The sequence below is a fragment of the Myxocyprinus asiaticus genome, chromosome 1 (genome assembly GCF_019703515.2).
Source record: "Myxocyprinus asiaticus isolate MX2 ecotype Aquarium Trade chromosome 1, UBuf_Myxa_2, whole genome shotgun sequence".
In the NCBI taxonomy this organism is placed as follows: Eukaryota; Metazoa; Chordata; class Actinopteri; order Cypriniformes; family Catostomidae; genus Myxocyprinus; species Myxocyprinus asiaticus.
Genome location: NC_059344.1, coordinates 11246386 through 11263637, shown reverse-complemented (window position 1 = coordinate 11263637; position 17252 = coordinate 11246386). Strand labels below are relative to the sequence as shown.

The window sequence follows — 17252 nt, the reverse complement described above, 5'->3', positions numbered from 1 at the left end:
CTTGCACAGGGTCTGTGCGAGTAGGCTCACTGGGGGAAATGCGTATTTGCGTAGTCCAGGGGGCCAGCTGTGTGCCAGCGCATCTATACCGAGGGGTGCCTCGGTCAGGGCGTATCAGAGCGGGCAGTGTGAGGATTCCCGGGAAGCAAACAGGTCTACCTGTGCTCGACCGAATTGACTCCATATCAGCTGGACCACCTGAGGGTGGAGTCTCCACTCTCCCCTGAGGGTAACCTGACGTGACAGCGCATCCGCTGTGGTGTTGAGGTCGCACGGGATGTGAGTGGCTCATAGTGACTTAAGGCGCTGCTGACTCCAGAGGAGGAGATGGCGGGCGAGTTGTGACATGCAGTGGGAGCGTAGACCGCCTTGGCGGTTGATGTAAGCTACCGTTGCTGTGATGTCCGTCCAGACCAACATGTGCTTGCACTGGATCAATGGCCAAAACCTCTGCAAGGCAAGGAGTACTGCCAACAACTCTAGGCAGTTGATGTGCCAATGCAGCCGCGGGCCAGTCTAAGAGTCAGTGGCTGTGTGCCCGTTGCACCCCAACCCGTCTTGGAGGCATCTGTTGTAACCACGACATGCCTGGAGACCTGCTCTAGGGGAACCCCTGCCCATAGAAATGCAAGGTCGGTCCACGGGCTGAAGAGGTGGCGACAGATCACGATGTGTCCTGCGGCGCCATGCCCATCTTGGGACTCGAGTCTGAAGCCAGTGCTGAAGCGGTCTCATATGCATCAACCCGAGTGGTGTGGCCGCCGCTGAGGATGCCATATGCCCCAGGAGCCTCTGAAAAATTTTCAGTGGAACCGCTCTCCTCTGTCTGAACGCCTTCAGACAGTTCAGCACCGACTGCGCACCCTCGTTCATGAGGCGCGCTGTCATCGAGACTGAGTCCAACTCCAAACCGAGAAAAGAAATGCTCTGAACTGGAGAGAGCTTGCTCTTTTCCCAGTTGACCCGAAGCCAGAGTCGGCTGAGGTGCCGGAGCACGAGGTCCTTATGTGCGCACAGCAACTCTCGAGAGTGAGCTAGGATTAGCCAGTCGTTGAGACAGTTGAGGATGCTGAGTTCATTAACTCTGGAGATTCATTAACTGAATTGCGTAGCCGAGTCGGACGGTCCGTGTCAGCCATCGCAACGGTTTGTAAAGCATGAGCTATATGCCCAAACTCCGGGGCAAGGGGTACCAAGGGAATGATCACGTCGGACGTACCGGAGGGTGGGGCCTCGCGGCGGGGCGGAGCTCGAGGTGCCACATCGAGGGGACTCAAGCCCCGTGGCCGTGCTGAGTCCAGGGACATCGAAGCACTTACCTGGCTCCTGTCGCCCACCATAAGATTGGTCGAGGAGGGGGGAGGAGGAATCTCGTCCCCGTAGTCCACTGGAACCAATCCCGTGTGGGTGTGTTTGTGCCACAGCTGGGCGCACAGGGGCGGGGGGTCCGCTGCTGGAGCGCCATACCTGCCAAAATGGGACGGTGGATGGTGGTCGTGATGACGTCCGTGCGCACCGGATATGTGACCCAGGAGACAAGGGAACTATTCTTATGTCAGTCTTTTGGGACTCCTGGGCATGTGGTGACAAAAGATTCTCCTCCCAGCCCTCCACCGGGGGATGGAGTGGTCTGTCGACCAGCCCCAGAGAAGTGGATCTCCTTGCCCCTGGGTCACCCATCTCGGGGGTGCTTCGAAGCCTTCCTCGGGTTCCTGCTTCCTGCGGAGTGCTCCACGCCGGAGCCGGGCCACGGGGGCGGGCTGCGGCGGAGCCTGTGTTGTTGCTTCAGGAGGATGCCCATGGCGACGAACAGACAGGGTGCGGGGTCTTAAGCCACGCCGGGGCAGGATATGTTGTAAAACCTCTGTCTGCTTCTTCACCGCCGAGAACTGCTGGGCAAAGTCCTCAATGGCGTCGCCAAACAGGCCAACCTGGGAAATGGGGGCATCAAGGAACCGTGCCTTGTCCGCTTCTCCCATCTCGACCAAGTTGAGCCTAAGGTGGACCACCAGGGTGGACATCGCCTGCCCGAGAGACCGCGCTGTGACCTTTGTTGCCCGGAGAGCGAAGTCGATCGCCGAGCACAGTTCCTGCATCAATCCCGGGTCAGAACTAGCCTCATGCAGTTCTTTTAGCGCCTTGGCTTGGTGTACTTGCAGGAGAGCTATGGTGTGCAGGGCAGAGACGGCTTGTCCAGCGGCACCGTAGGCTCCAGCCGTCAGGGACGATGTAAACATACAGGCCCTGGATGGGTGTCTCGGGTGCCCATGCCAGGTGGTGGCGCTCTGCGGACACAAGTGCACCGCGAGCACCATGTCCACCTGAGGGATCACCGAATACCCCCTGGCCATTCCACCATCAAGGGTAGCAAGAGCAGGGGAGCTGAAAGACCGTGACCAGGCAGTAAACAGTGCTTCCCACGATCTTGTCAGCTCCTCGTGCACTTCCAGGAAGAAAGGAACAGGGGTGGGGCGTGGCCGTGGGCGGCGCCCTGTGCCCAGGAACCGATTGTCGAGCTGCAAGGGTTCAGGGGAGTGTGAAGGGTTCCACTCTAGCCCAATGCTCGCGGCCGCCAGGGAAAGCATGTTTCCATGTCGGCATGAGGCTGGGCAACCGTTCCCAAAGGAGGAAGCCGAGCCGAAACCTCTGCGTCAGACTGGACGAGCCCGCTCTCCGATGCTGCGCTCATTAACTCATTGTCTTCTGGAGCTCCGAACGAGAAGTCGAACTCGTGCTGAGACGAGCCACCGGTCTCGTGCGAGAGCCCGATCGGGGCAAGCGAGCGTGCTGGGAATGGGAGGTCCGTGGGGGGATACCCGGCGGAGGTGGTCACATTGATGTCCCCAAATCGCCCCCCAGTGCTAACCGACGCGGCCTCAAACCCGTAGGTAGAAGGACCAGTGCGGGGGTTGCCATGGTCATGTTCTCGCAATGAGGACATGACTCATCTATGAATGATGTCTCCGCATGGGCAGTGCCCAGACACATAAGACAGCAATTGTGGCCATTGGAAGTGGAGAGATAACGACCGCAACCAGGAATAACACACAAATTGAAAGGCATCTTTAAAAAGAGCCGTCTTTAAAAATACATTCCGTGTGTGCTGCTCATTCAGAAAGAAAATATACTCTTTTAGAATATACTCTTTTAAATGTTCTGCCGAAGCGCCCAGGGGTGTTCTCTGCAAACCACAGATGCAGAGGGGGAGAAGCCGCTGAAATGCGCCGTAAGATCCAGCAGAGAGAAGTAAATGAACTCGGCAGATGAATTCAGCTCAATGAATAGAACCTCTCAGCTCCGAAGAGAAAATCTGAATGAGTGGTTGCATACCAGCTCCTTTTATACCCCTATGTCTGGGGGAGTGGCATGAAAATTCCACTCGCCAATTCTCATTGGTCTTTTTCCAAAAAAGCAGAGGTGTTTGGGGCTCCCAAGTGTGACCCCTAGTGTCACTACATCAACACAACGTCGAGTGAGTGACAGATAGGTAACATCCAGTGAGCGGCAGTTCTGTGGACAGAAATGCCATGTTGATGAGAGAGGCCAACAGAGAATGGCCAGGCTGGTTCAAACTGACAGAGTCTACGGTAACTCAGATAACCGCTCTGTACAATTGTGGTGAGAAGAATATCATCTCAGAATGCTATTCTGAGATGCGGGTTCGTGCTGTTTTGGCGGCATGTGGGGGACCTACACAATATTAGGCAGGTGGTTTTAATGTTGTGGCTGATCGGTGTATATATACAGTATGTATATATATATATATAATAATATATAATATATATATATTTACATTTGGCAGACGCTTTTATCCAAAGCGACTTACAGTGCACTTATTACAGGGACAATCCCCCTGGAGCAACCTGGAGTTAAGTGCCTTGCTCAAGGACACAATGGTGGTGGATGTGGGGCTCGAACCAGCAACCTTCTGATTACCTTCTGATTACCAGATCAGTGCTTTAGCCCACTATGCCACCACCACTCCTTATATATATATATAATAATAAGTATACACACACACACACACACACACACACACACACACACACACACACACACACACACACACACACACACACACACACACAGACAGAGTACTGTGCAAAAGTCTTGGGCACATAAGATGTTTCACAAAAACATTTGTCTTAAGATATCTTAAGACTACTTATATCTGCTACTTTAGTGTGTCAATAGGAAATATACATTTTATACTCCCAAACATTCCTTTTGCGAATAGAATAGAATAGAATAGAAGAACAGGGAGCCCTGCAGCAGATGGCATGGCCCTCACAGAGCCCCCCACTGAACATCGAGTCAGTCTTTGATTACATGAAGAGACTGAAGTAATTGAGACAGCCTAAATAAATAAATAAATAAATAAATAAATGCATTAAAAAACTGTGGTGAATTCTCCAAGAAACTTGTAACATCCTATCTGCCAACAACCAAGAAAAACTGTGTCCAGGTGTAAGTATGAGAATTGGTGCTGTTTTGAAGGCAAAAGTGTTCACACCAAATATTGATTTAGCTCTTTTTCTGTTTACTGGACTTTGTATGATGTTAATTGATTAGTGAAAACTATTTATGTTATAATTTTTTAAGAAATCCTCACTTTGAAAGTTTTTCACAAGTTCCTAAAACTTTTGCACAGTACTGCATATACACCGATCAGCCACAACATTAAAACCACCTGTGTTTTTATTCTGATTCTACAAGTTTTTGTTCTTATCCGTATATACCCTTATGTTGTGTTCCGGTCATTTTGACCCGGACAATTTATTATTATTATTATTTTACTTAATCCAATTGGAATAAAATTCCTTGTCTTTGTTCACATATGGTATCTGAAAACACACACACACACAAAAATTCACCTTGTTATACTTTTTGTGTTCCCGGTCAAAAATGACCGGCCATTGGAAATTAATGGATTAGACTACAAAATAGACTACAGAAATATTAAGTGTTCAGGAGCATCCCAATCCTTTAGATGAGCACATATGTGGATGTGAGTTTGTACACACACACACACACACACACACACACATTATGTGTTGAGCACCCTCTTGTGCATCATCTTTCCATGTGCACTCTTTGAGGAATATTTCAAGATCTACTTATCATAATATGTTGCGACTGGGCTTGTTTGAATCGGGATAGTCTGCTGTAAGTTACATGAGGTCATTGTTTATGTTATATGTATGTTTCAGGAAGTAATAAGGAAAAACTTGACAAAAAGACACTTCTGTTTATTATATGTTTGTCTGTGGGAATTTCATACATTAATACTCACTGCAGTTTGGCCTCTGAGCGAAACAAATTTGCTCATTGCATTCTACTAATTGATAACTTTCCAACGATATATAACTTATCTCATCTTTTTTTGTATGATTTTACCAACTCTGAATATGATTGTTGTGATAACAAATTTGCAAATGAACAACAGTTCTTAGTTATCAGCAAATTAAAAAACATTATTTAAGAATTGGTTGGATCAGCTATATGCATTATAAAGTCCAGATTCAAAACTTTAAAACAATGCCTATTTTGTTCAGATCAAGCAAGTGGTTATGAATTTATTCTGCAATTATTTTTTTGTTTTGTTTGTTTTCCGCAGGGAGTGCACTCCACTGGTATAAGCTCAGTTCAATTAATTCTTCTATCAATAAAAACATATATATTTTTAAAAATGTTCAAAAAAAAAGTACAAAACTTGTCATAATTGCTAAAAAAAGAAGTTGAAAAAAGATCTAATGCAATATCTTGTCATAATATATGCAATATGAGAGATTTAAGAACAATCTTATTGGGACAGTCATTTTGACCCAGGAACACAAGGAGTGGTAGCCAATGAGGAACACAGCACAAGGGTTAAGGATTCAGTTGAGCTACAGAAACTGTAAATTGTTGTTTTCAAACTTAAAGCTAAAATTATTCATAGAGCATACATGGAACTCTTAGAATATTGTTTAAAAAATATCCCTGGATCCATCTCATGAATTTGGTTGAGGGAGAATGTGCGAATATGTGCTATGTGAAGCTAAAACATAAGATAGTTTTGAATAGTTTACTACTAAATTCCCATACTTTGGGTTATTTATTTGTTTTATTAATACATGATATGCAAGTCTATTCATGTATTCATCTGGCTGAAATACAGGGAAACGTATTATTAAAATCAGTCCCTCTAATAGTGTGTATGGCTGTATGTTTACCTGCAGATGCTCTGTGTGCACAGACGGTGGCTCTTTCGGTCAAAACGGCAGTTGAAGAGGAAAGCAAAGAGCATTTTGTGGCCTTAGCATGGGTCTACAGCAGTGTCATTAGGAAAGGCCAAAAGGTGTTTATGCTCGGACCCAAATACGACCCATCGCTCACGCTCAAATCGGTGAGCATTCATCTGTCTTCATAACTGCTGACGTTCTCCTACTGTTTTATGCAGTTTCATTTTATACGCTATTACCCCACTCACATGAGCTCTCGAATCATTATCCAAGAATTAATGCAATTCATAATATAATCATGGCACAATTAATAATCCTTAACCCTGATGAACTTGATCTCTGGAAAATGAACTGCTGTGTTCAGGTTCATTTCCAATTAATTTCCTCATGTTTGAAGCTGTCTGGAGCTAATTATTACATCATTACCTCCAAACTATTAAAAGTCTCATACAATTGAGAATTCATTGAAGACTCAGAGATGAGTGTGCATACAACTCAGCTATCATCGGTTCTTAAAGGAATCGTCCACCCAGAATAACCACGACTGTCAAGCTCCAAAGTGAAAGCACCGTAAAAATACCGTAAATGTAGTTGAAAGCTCTGAAATCTCATTCAATTATGTTGTTCAGATTTAAAAATGGCACCTCAACGTGTCTCACTTAGTTTGACGTCATTGTCGCTAAAATGTCATTGGTTTTCGTGAGTGTCATAACCGAACACAATATGCCAGTTTAAATATGTGGAATGGTGAATTGTTACTTTTGTTTTTTTATTTTTTTTTTTTATGTCATGGCATAGCGGAAAAGCTTGCGAGTCATTGCATTGAATCTGGATTGATTACAGATTGGAATCTGGATCTCCGTTTTTTTTATTTTTTTAACAAAAATTGCATCAGCTTTGGATGTCCAGTGTTTTTTTGTTTTTTTACTTCTGTCTCAAGTTTTGATGCCTTTGATATTGAACTTTTATCCAACAAATCACATAAAATAGAAGTGAACATGAATGACCATTGCTCACACTGTCGCTTGTAGCTAATATACAAGATTTTATTTTGGCTGGATTTAATTGTATTAAATTGAATATTATGATCAAGTCTTTCTGACCGTAAATATACACATCTATGTTTCATATACCAAAAGATGGCAGGTAGATTTGTAGTAGTCTTTGAGTTATAAAGGAAATTGTAAACAGTTACAAATGTCCCTGGCCTCCCACTCTAATGCTGATGTTGGATTTTTGTTAATCTTTCTCTCCTCTAGATGCCTGAGGGTTGTTCGGCAACTGATGCTTTGCCCACCATACCCCACATGGCCTGCTGTACATTGGAGAGTCTTTACCTGCTGATGGGCTGTGAGCTGGAAGAACTGGATGAAGTTTCCTCAGGAAATATTCTCGGTATGTTCTGGCTTTCCTCAATGTTCCACATCACTGTCTTGATCTTCAGTAACATACAAACGTATACAAAGTCAGTGGTTGAAGGGGATGTGGTATTAGATTGTAAAACCTCACAGGACAACATTTTTTGCTGTATTTTATGTCATGCGTTGGTTCATATTACAATTTCAGACTGATTTTAATCATTGATCTTACTTCTGGAAGCCAAAACTCTCAGCATCCCTCAATATTTTTTGTTGAAGCTGCACTATGTAAGATTTTTTGGTAAAAAATGAACAAATTGCCATAATTGATTAAGTACATAAACAATCAGTGTTCAAAACAATGTCCTTACCTTACCCCAATTCATTTCGGTAAGCCTATAAAAATAATTTGTATTTTGAACTGTCGGGTCGGATTTGGCGCGAAATCGCTGGCTGATGTCGTTCCTCTTTGCGTCATGACTTCATGTCCGTAAACACAGGAAAGAAGTGCCGGCTGTCACGTGTTCCGGCTGAGGACGCTGTTCAGTTCAGTCAGTCACTGTCACACAGTTCAGGATGGCATCGCTGCAGTCTGGATGGATGTTTATCTGTTATCCATTTGGCGAAGTTGTTTACCTGCTATAAAGCTTAGAATTGGATACAGTAAGTTGTCTGGTAGGGGTAATGCTTTTATGAATCGAACATTACTCGTGTTTACCGATCGCGATCCGTTGTCAGTGGAAGTTACTGTGCATGTTTACTAATACGTATGACTTCAGAAATTTACTTCTTGTACATATTATTTTCATGTTTAATAAAGTATATTTTATCCCCATTATTGCTTGTTTTATGTTTTTAGTTTACAGTTTTATCAGGCCTACAGTTTCACTTGCTTTATCAACTGCCATGTTCATGTTTTCATTTTTTGGTTTTAGTCAGTTTTAGTCTTTTTATTCTGACAACAATTACATAAAATTTTAGTCAACGAAAATAATATCTTTTAATTGATGATGACATGCAAAATGGACCAAAAAAAGTGACAAACTAACAGACCAAACTTTTATCAAATATTCAAATATTCAGAAAAAATGTATAAACATTTTGTAAACATGCATCAAACATACAGTATGAATGTACATAGGCCTACTGTCCTTGTTGTGAAAAACCTGAGCTCTAATAATGTGTAGGTGGAAGTATTAGCTACTTTTTAGAAGGTAGCCTGTATTCTGAATTCTTCATGCTTTAGAGACTTTTCCGTGAGAGGATACATTGCGTGTAGTGTGTTTTTTATGGAAACCGCGTATTCACAACGCAAGTTAAGCAACACAAATGACGATTATTCTGACTAGCGCATCATTTAATTCAAGTTCACATGTTAATTCGTTTCATTGTGCAGATGTAAGTTGTTCCATAAATGTTGTGGATATATTGATGAATCTCATGTATAAATAGGATGTGTTTGAATGAGGTATTTACCCCTTTTTAAAGTGGTTCATTTTGCCGGTGTTAGCAAGTTCAACTCACGCAGCTCAAGCAGAGAAATGCCCAACACACTGGATTAATGGATTAAATGAATCCATGTATAATATATTTTTCTATTTACAGATTTTCAATATGTTTCTTCTTTTTATGTCTTTCACTGTTAATATCTTGCAGTATAATTTTTATCGTCATATTTTTTATCAACAGTATGCTTTAATAAAATAATTTAATAATCTTCATGATGCGCCCTTCAAAAAATTAAATCAAAAAACCGTTCGTCAACAACGTATTCATCATTGATTTCGTTGACGAGATTAATAATGTACAAATATTGAAGTCTTACATTGAACTTGAATCAGCAGTATCACGAGTTTCACCTCTTAAATGGATAAATATAATACAATACAAACATTAATAGTCAATAAAACACTTGAATAATCATATTTAAATATACTTGTAACTGGTGGTGATTCAGGAGAGTCCCCTCTATGTAAAAGTGCTTTGAGTGTAGTGTCAGAAAAGTGAACAATTAATTCATTCAAAATATGTAAATAAGCAATATTTAATTTTATATGTTTAATCGTATAACATAATAAGGGCAGTGGTTAGCACTGTCACCTCACAGCAAGAAGGTCCTGGGTTCGAGTCCCCGCTCAACTGGGCTTTTCTGTGTGGAGTTTGCATGTTTCCTCTGAGTGCTCTGGTTTCCCCACAAGTAAAAAAACATGCTGGTTAAGTGAATTGGAGACTCTTAATTGCCCCGTAGGTGTTAGTGAGAGTCCCCCAGCCACTGGGGGTTGCATCAGGGAGTGGGGGTTGCACATCCAACGTAAAACCTGTGCCAAGTCAAATATGTAGATCATGGATGGTCCGTTGTGGTGACCCCTAACGGGAGCAGCCAAAAGAAGAAGAATCGTATAACATAAGAATATCAACATGAAAATACCACATTATGACTCCGTCTCTGAATTTCTCCCAGTATGATCACACACACAGGTGATGTCCAGGTAACCTCAAATCATGAGATTCTTCTGCCAGAGCAGTAGCATCGAAACACGATGGATGTAAAGTGTTCTTCCGCAAATTGCTTGCAATTTTACATTTCAACCACAGATGTCGCTAGAGAGCACAAAGTTACGTAGTGCAGCATTAATATTTTTAAAGGGATGCCTTCACACATAAATGGCTACCACAAAATATTCTATATCAAGTGAAAACTGTCTCTTGATCTCTTATGTTATACACTTATACACCAGTGTTACCGAATAAAGAAGAAACATTGCGGGATTTTTAGCTTACATGAATGTATTTAGTTTCAGTTAGGCCTGTTGTGATAATTACATTATCGCCTGATCGTGATAAGATCAAATATTTATTTGAGATAACTGCGGTTATTGTGCGCTTTAAATTGAAATCACATATACCCATGCGTATAAGGGAATTTCAAGCGAACATAGAGATGCCATGAAATTGCCAACAGCATTTGTGGCATAATGTTAATTACCACAAACATTTATTTAAAAAAAAAAAAAGCAAAAATAGAGGTTACAGTGAGACACTTATGAAGGATGTGAATGTGTCCAATTTTTGGAGGATTTTAAAGGGTTAGTTCACCCAAAGATGAAAATTCTCTCATCATTTTCTCACCCTCATGATATCCCAGGTGTGTATGACTTCCTTTCTTCAGCAGAACACATTTAAAGGTGTACTCAGTAACTTTTCTGTTTGTATCCACTTGGACTTACACTGACACATAGCGGCTTGGTTGCAGAATCATTTAAAATCAATAGTTTTCAGTTTCAGATGCCATTGTAGAAATTTTTTATTCACAGTCAGCCATGATTAATTTAATCAATGAGTGAAAGTGTCCAATAACAAGCCGGTTACTGAGATTAGCGAGTAGTATTCAGCTGGTCATGTGATTCTAACATGGCAGCCCCCATGTGCGGACCCTCCCCATGTAGAATAAAACAGCTTTTATAAGGTTACTGATATGACTGGAGTCTTCATTTTAATGTGAGTGGCCATAATTTCCTACATGTATTGCAAAATTACAATTCATGTCTTTAGGAGTTAAACTTTTTAATGAGGAAAAAAAACTGAGTGCACCTTTAAAGAAGCTTTGTTGGTTTTGGTTTAGATCTGTATTTGTATCTGTTTGTTTACTCACAATGGTGTGTTTATGTGCTTATCCTAGATGTCTCAACCGAGAGATGAACATGAGATTACGTCCGTAACATGCCAACACGAATACGTCACACGAGAGACCGCGTTGGCACAGCGCTTTCGTGAAGCTTACCTGAAGCGATTTGTTTATAGTTAAAAAGTACTTAAATATTGATCTTTTTTTTCCACCAAAAGCAATCATATCACTTTAGAAGACATTAATTTAACAACTGGAGTTGTATGGATAACATTTATGCTGACTGTCTGTTGTTTTTGGAGCTTCAAAAGTCTGATCACCATCCACTTGCATTTTAAGGACCTGCTGAGCAAAGATATTTTTCTGTTTTTCTTCAAATGTGTTCAGCAGAAGAAAGAAAGTCATACACACCTGGGATTTCATGAGGGTGAGTAAATGATGAGAGAATTTAAATTTTTGGGTGAACTATCCCTATCCCTTTAAGGCAGAAATGTGAAGCTTATAATTTTATAAAAGCACACATTAATTCTTCTGTTAAAACTTGTGTACTATTTGAGCTGTAAAGTTCTTTAAATTGAAATTTTTACAGTCATTTTAGGGTCTTAGGGTTTGTTGACATTACATCGTCATGGCAACAAAGTTGTAAAATTGGCTATAACTTAAAACAGAAAAGGTAAGTGATTTTATCAGAAAATTAGAAGAAAAAAAAATAGCCCCATTCACTTCCATTGTAAGTGCCTCATTGTAACGCAAATTTGTTTTATTATTATTATTTATTTATTTTTAAGAAGAGGGACGAGTCAAAATTATAATCAATAATCAATATTATGCCACAAAAACTCTTGATTGAGCTTAACTTTTAAAATGATTGCATAATAATATTTTATATTAATAATAATAATAATAATAATAATAATAATAATTATTATTATTATTATTATTATTATTATCAACATTACATTACAGTAATTACATTTATTACACTGCTCTTGGGAATATTTGATTCTAATTGGTCAATCACAGAAGTTAGCAGTCAAATATTGTCCATTGCAACAGTACATAACTGACCACTCATCAGGGCAATCTATCTTTCCTATATAGTTGTAATTGTTTTCTGTCTTGTTAGGTCATAGTCACAAAAAAATAAAATAAAAAATAAATTTGACAAAACACCAAAAGATTGTGGACTAATACTAAAGTGGACGAAAAATGTAAATATTTAAACATTTGTAGTTTTTTAATGTTAAAAATGTTAGTATTTTTCATGTCATGAATGCTCACAGGGACAGTCCACTTGGAGTATGCTAAGTGTCTTGCACAGTGCCCAACGGTGATGGTTAATAATTTGCTCTGTGCGAGGATCGAACCAGTAACCTTCTAATATGTAATATGTACAAAAAAGAAAAAGAAAAAATCATAGCTTCATGGTTTTAAATCCCTTTTCTTTATTTTCTTTTTTCTTTTTTCCTTTTGAATCTGTGTTGCAATGCCAGTAACAAACTTGACACCACCAAACAATCAATAACAGATTTCACAAAGAGAAGAAGAAAAACCTCAGGAAGCAGTTTAGACTTTTTGGATATTGTTGCCCTGGTAACATGGGTTGAATTAGGACATTTTGCCAGATATTTTTCATCATCCCTGTTTTGTCTGTGTTCACATTCGCAAATGTTTCAACACAAAATCATGCATCAAATTAGGACTAAAATAGCCTGAAGGCATCAGTTCAAAAAACTAAAGTTCAAAAGGACAACTTGGTTCAACAATTTGTACTCATATCAATCAGATTCCCTCTTAGTCTTTATCTCTGGTTTTCATTAGTAAAACCTCACAACTGTCGCTTAAAACATTCATAAACAACAAAGTCAGACTAGTGCATTAGATCAGTTGTACTTGTGATTCTGCTGTGGTCTTCTCCTCTGTGGGAAGTTCGCCAGTCTGGCTTGTCATCTAACATTGGGAGATCTGTGTGATACTTTTCCAGGACTCCCATAGTTCTGAGTCAGCCTCCAGATAAAGGCAGAAGCAATTACATTTAATTTACGATTCCCAGCATTCCTAATGTCATAGATGTGTGTGTTGGTAATGCACTGATTACACTCCTTTTCCATTTCTCATTTCTTATTTCTCATTCCAAAACCTCAGTCACCTCTTTAAACCACATTAGACGCACGCTGTTGATATAATGGGAAATGCTGATATCGATATTGCTACTTTTGACCCTTGTATTGATGTAATTTATTTTTTATGTGTTCATTCCTATAATTTCCAATAGTTATATTAGGAAGCAGGTAGTCTAATTAAGTGACCTAAATAAGAAACCGGCATTTTTCAGTGTGGCCAGAGCTGCTTCTACACACCTACACCGCCGCACTGGACAAAAGTGAAGAGATATTGAAACATATCCTGCAGAATCGGTTTCTCTCTTGTGTGTCTATCACAGTTTCATGTACAATCCAACTATGATATTGTGATACATCATGGCCTATTAAAGTGATAGTTCACCCAGAAATTAAAATTCTCTCAATATTTACTCACCCTCATGATATCCCTGGTGTGTATTACTTTCTTTCTTTAGCAGAACACATTTGAAGAAAAATAGAAAAATATCTTTGCTCAGTAGGTCCTTAAAATGCAAGTGAATGGAGATTTCTCTTTCGAAGCTCCAAAAAGAACAGGCAGTCAGCATAAATGTCATCCATACGATCGTGTCTTCTAAAGTGACACGATCGCTTTTGGTGTGAAAAAGATAAATATTTAAGTACTTTTTGTAGCTCTAAATCATGCTTCCGGTCGGCAGTGGTACGCACGTGTAACGTAATCGCATTGGCATTTGAAACACGCAAGAACTGACACGCGTGCGGCACAGCCGGAAGATCAGTGCTGCTTACAAGTGAGAAGGAGGAACGTTGTACAGAAGCTTCATTGGTTTTGGTTTAGATCTGTATTTATGTTTCTTTACTCACAGTGGTGCATTTGTGTGCTTATCCTGGATGTCTCAACCGAGTGGAGAACATGATATTACATCTGTATCGTGGCAACACGAATACATCACACAAGAGACTGCTTGGACTCCACCCTTTCGTGAAGCTTACCCGAAGCATTGGATTATACTTAAAAAGTACTTTAATATTGATCTTTTTTTTCACCAAAAGTGATTGTGTTGCTTTAGAAGACATTAATTTAACAGCTGGTGTCATATGGATGACGTTTATGTTGACTGTGTGTGATTTTTGGAGCTTCAAAAGAGAAATCTCCATTCAGTTGTATTTTAAGGACCTACTGAGCTAAGCTAGTTTTCTGCTTTTGTTCAAATGTGTTCTAGTGAAGAAATAAAGTCATACACACCTGTGATATCATGAAGGTGAGAAAATAATCAGAGAATTTTCATTTTTGGGTGAACTATCCCTTTAAGTCAAGACATGTACTGCATTGTGTATTGTATCGCAAGGTAGCTGGTGATAGGGTGTTGTTATGTGTTGGGTTGACACTGGTACTAAAAGATAGTAAAAGTTCTAAAGTAGTCCATATTTTGTGGATGCAAAAAAGAAAGAAAAATATAATAACAGGAATGTTTGATTTTTAAAACATTTAAAATCTGAATTGTACATTAACATCTGAAATTTTAAAACAAATTTGTATAAACAAGCAAGGGAAAGCATTCCAGAGGGATGTATTGTTGTTAAAGCACTTTAAAATGAATTCTACCATACAAATATTTGTCGGTTGACATTTTGGTTATGCTTTTCCAATTTAATTCCTGGGGTGGATTTCTCTCTAAGTAAACAGTCCCTTTCTGGTATCCTTACATGTATCATGTGAAAGTTACAGGGTTTACTGTCTTTACAGGGTCATGTTGGGAGTTGAAATTGTAAATCGGGGGAAAAAACCAAACTATTTGTTCCGATGTCGGAATCCAATAGACTGGCCCCTTGAAGGTCTCTTGTTGTTCTGTCTTTTCTAAGCGCTGAAGTAAAGCAATTATTGTTATTTCACACTTTACATATTGATTCTGTTATTAATTTTATCTGACTCCAATTTTATATTAATATGACTCCAATTTAAGTTGACCTCTAATTTAGATTACAGCTGTAATTAACTTCTGATCATTCTTTTAATTTGATCTTTTTAAGTTATTGATTACTCTGAATCATCTTAATTTTCATTATCCTTTCATCCGGGTCCCGACTGTCACTTAGAGTCATATGCCAGCCGATTAATTACATAGATCTCACGGACACAAAATCACCAGCCCATTCATAGTCAGCGGTTACAGGGTTTACTAATATCATCTGGTTCGGCCGCCTACTGCTTGCTCATAACCAGATGATAGTTTTATTTAGTCACATTTCATACAACTTGCTAAGACGGTGATAAGCAGTGACTGATAGTCTTACGTGGTTTCCTCCTATTCATAAGCTCCAGTAATGATCATTATCCTGGACATAAGTTTGCGGTAACAAAAGGCATCCCTCGAATCTACCGGTGATAAATGATTTCGGATGAATACAGAATAAATCAAAAAGTAACAATTTATTTGCCAGGTAGGATTTAAAACGTAAGTTACAAAATCAATCAAAGCCAATTTCACACATGATCAGAATAAATAAACATTTCTAAAAATAAAAGACAAGTCAAAGAAACATACCTGACAAAACTACATGCAGCAGTACAGCATGGGACATCTGCTTACAGATTCCCCGACAAATATAAACTACATGCAGCGGTACAGCTGGGGAGATCTGCTTACAGATTCCCCTGAGCTTCTTGCCAACTTTCCTTTAATACCCAGACAGAATAAATATTGTGTACCAAATGGTATTATCCTTTGAACAATGAGAATTTGGGGGTGAATGTGTTCTTGACTTCCTTATGCAACCACTCATTCAGGTTTTGTGCTGAGGAGCCGAGACCAGGTCCCGGCCATTTCAGCGGGTAGTTCAGTGTTGTGGCAAGAGGGACACAATGTCTCATTCCCTCCATCGGGGAACGGAGGTTACGAAAGTAACCAGGACATTCCCTATCTGTCACTCACTCGACGTTGTGTCGATGTAGTGACACTAGGGGTCCCTATACAAAACGCCACAAATATCTGAACTGTGTTACATGAACTGGTGGTGAGTGACAGGCAGACCGCTGTGTGCCTCGTAGCCAGCACACAAGGCCGTCACGTAACCTCCCCCAACGCTCTTATGAGCATCGAATGGTCCATCAGGAACAAGTGGACTGCCCAACAATAGGGACAGGCTAGCCCAGCCGAGGCCTCTTTCCCTCTCTTTTCTCCCCAAAAAGAGTGGAATTTGTTAACCGACTGGGAGCCATAAGTGTCTGCGTCAGGGGGTGTCCCTCCCAAGGGGAAGACACTGCGGAGACCACACCCCACCCAAAAAGCGGGGGGGGGGGATCTTGAGTGGAATACGTCACATGGTCTTACCAAGTCTTGTCGGAAGTATGTCATGTGGAGAAGTCCCATGGTAGGTCCTACCCAAAGGGCATGGCGACCGGGGGCAGAGGGGCCTCTGCCCAAGGAAGACACAGTTTGCCGACAGGGAAACGATTTTGCAGAAGATATCACATGAGGTCGCCTTCGGGGAACCAGCACATATGGAGTACCTACCTCAGTACAGGGGCTCATTAGCGCACGTACTGGGCCGGCAGTGAGTTTCTCCGCAAACTCAACTGCCAGAGGGCTAAGGAGGAAAGTCATCCAGGGATCGCAGTCTGTGAACACGACTGGGAGTCAAGAGCACACGTCTTCACCTCAAGGGAGGGGAAAGGCACTATGCGCAAGCGATACACCCGGCCAGCTGTCCCGGAACTTACCTGCTCGTGCCTGCCAATACACAGGACGAGACCGGCTCAACCTGGAGATTGTAGAACCTCGCAAAGGTGTTAGGTGTTGCCCAGCCCGCTGCTCTGCAGATGTCTGCCAAAGAGGTGCCACTGGCCAGGGCCCAGGAGGCCGCCACACTCGTAACCCCGCAGGGGGTGGCATGTCCTGAGCTTGGTATGCCATTGCGATGGCGTCAATGACCCAGTGGGCGA

At 41.2% G+C, this 17252-nt stretch overlaps 1 protein-coding gene across 1 annotated transcript in view; it reads left to right on the top strand.

The window, feature by feature from the left end:
* LOC127449758 (elongation factor-like GTPase 1) overlaps positions 1 to 17252 on the top strand; it is a 100550-nt gene that overhangs the window by 55743 nt on the left and 27555 nt on the right. The window contains exons 8-9 of the mRNA XM_051713322.1: positions 6222 to 6388; positions 7484 to 7619. Coding sequence (XP_051569282.1) covers positions 6222 to 6388; positions 7484 to 7619 — 303 coding nt within the window. The remainder of the gene's footprint in view (positions 1 to 6221; positions 6389 to 7483; positions 7620 to 17252) is intronic.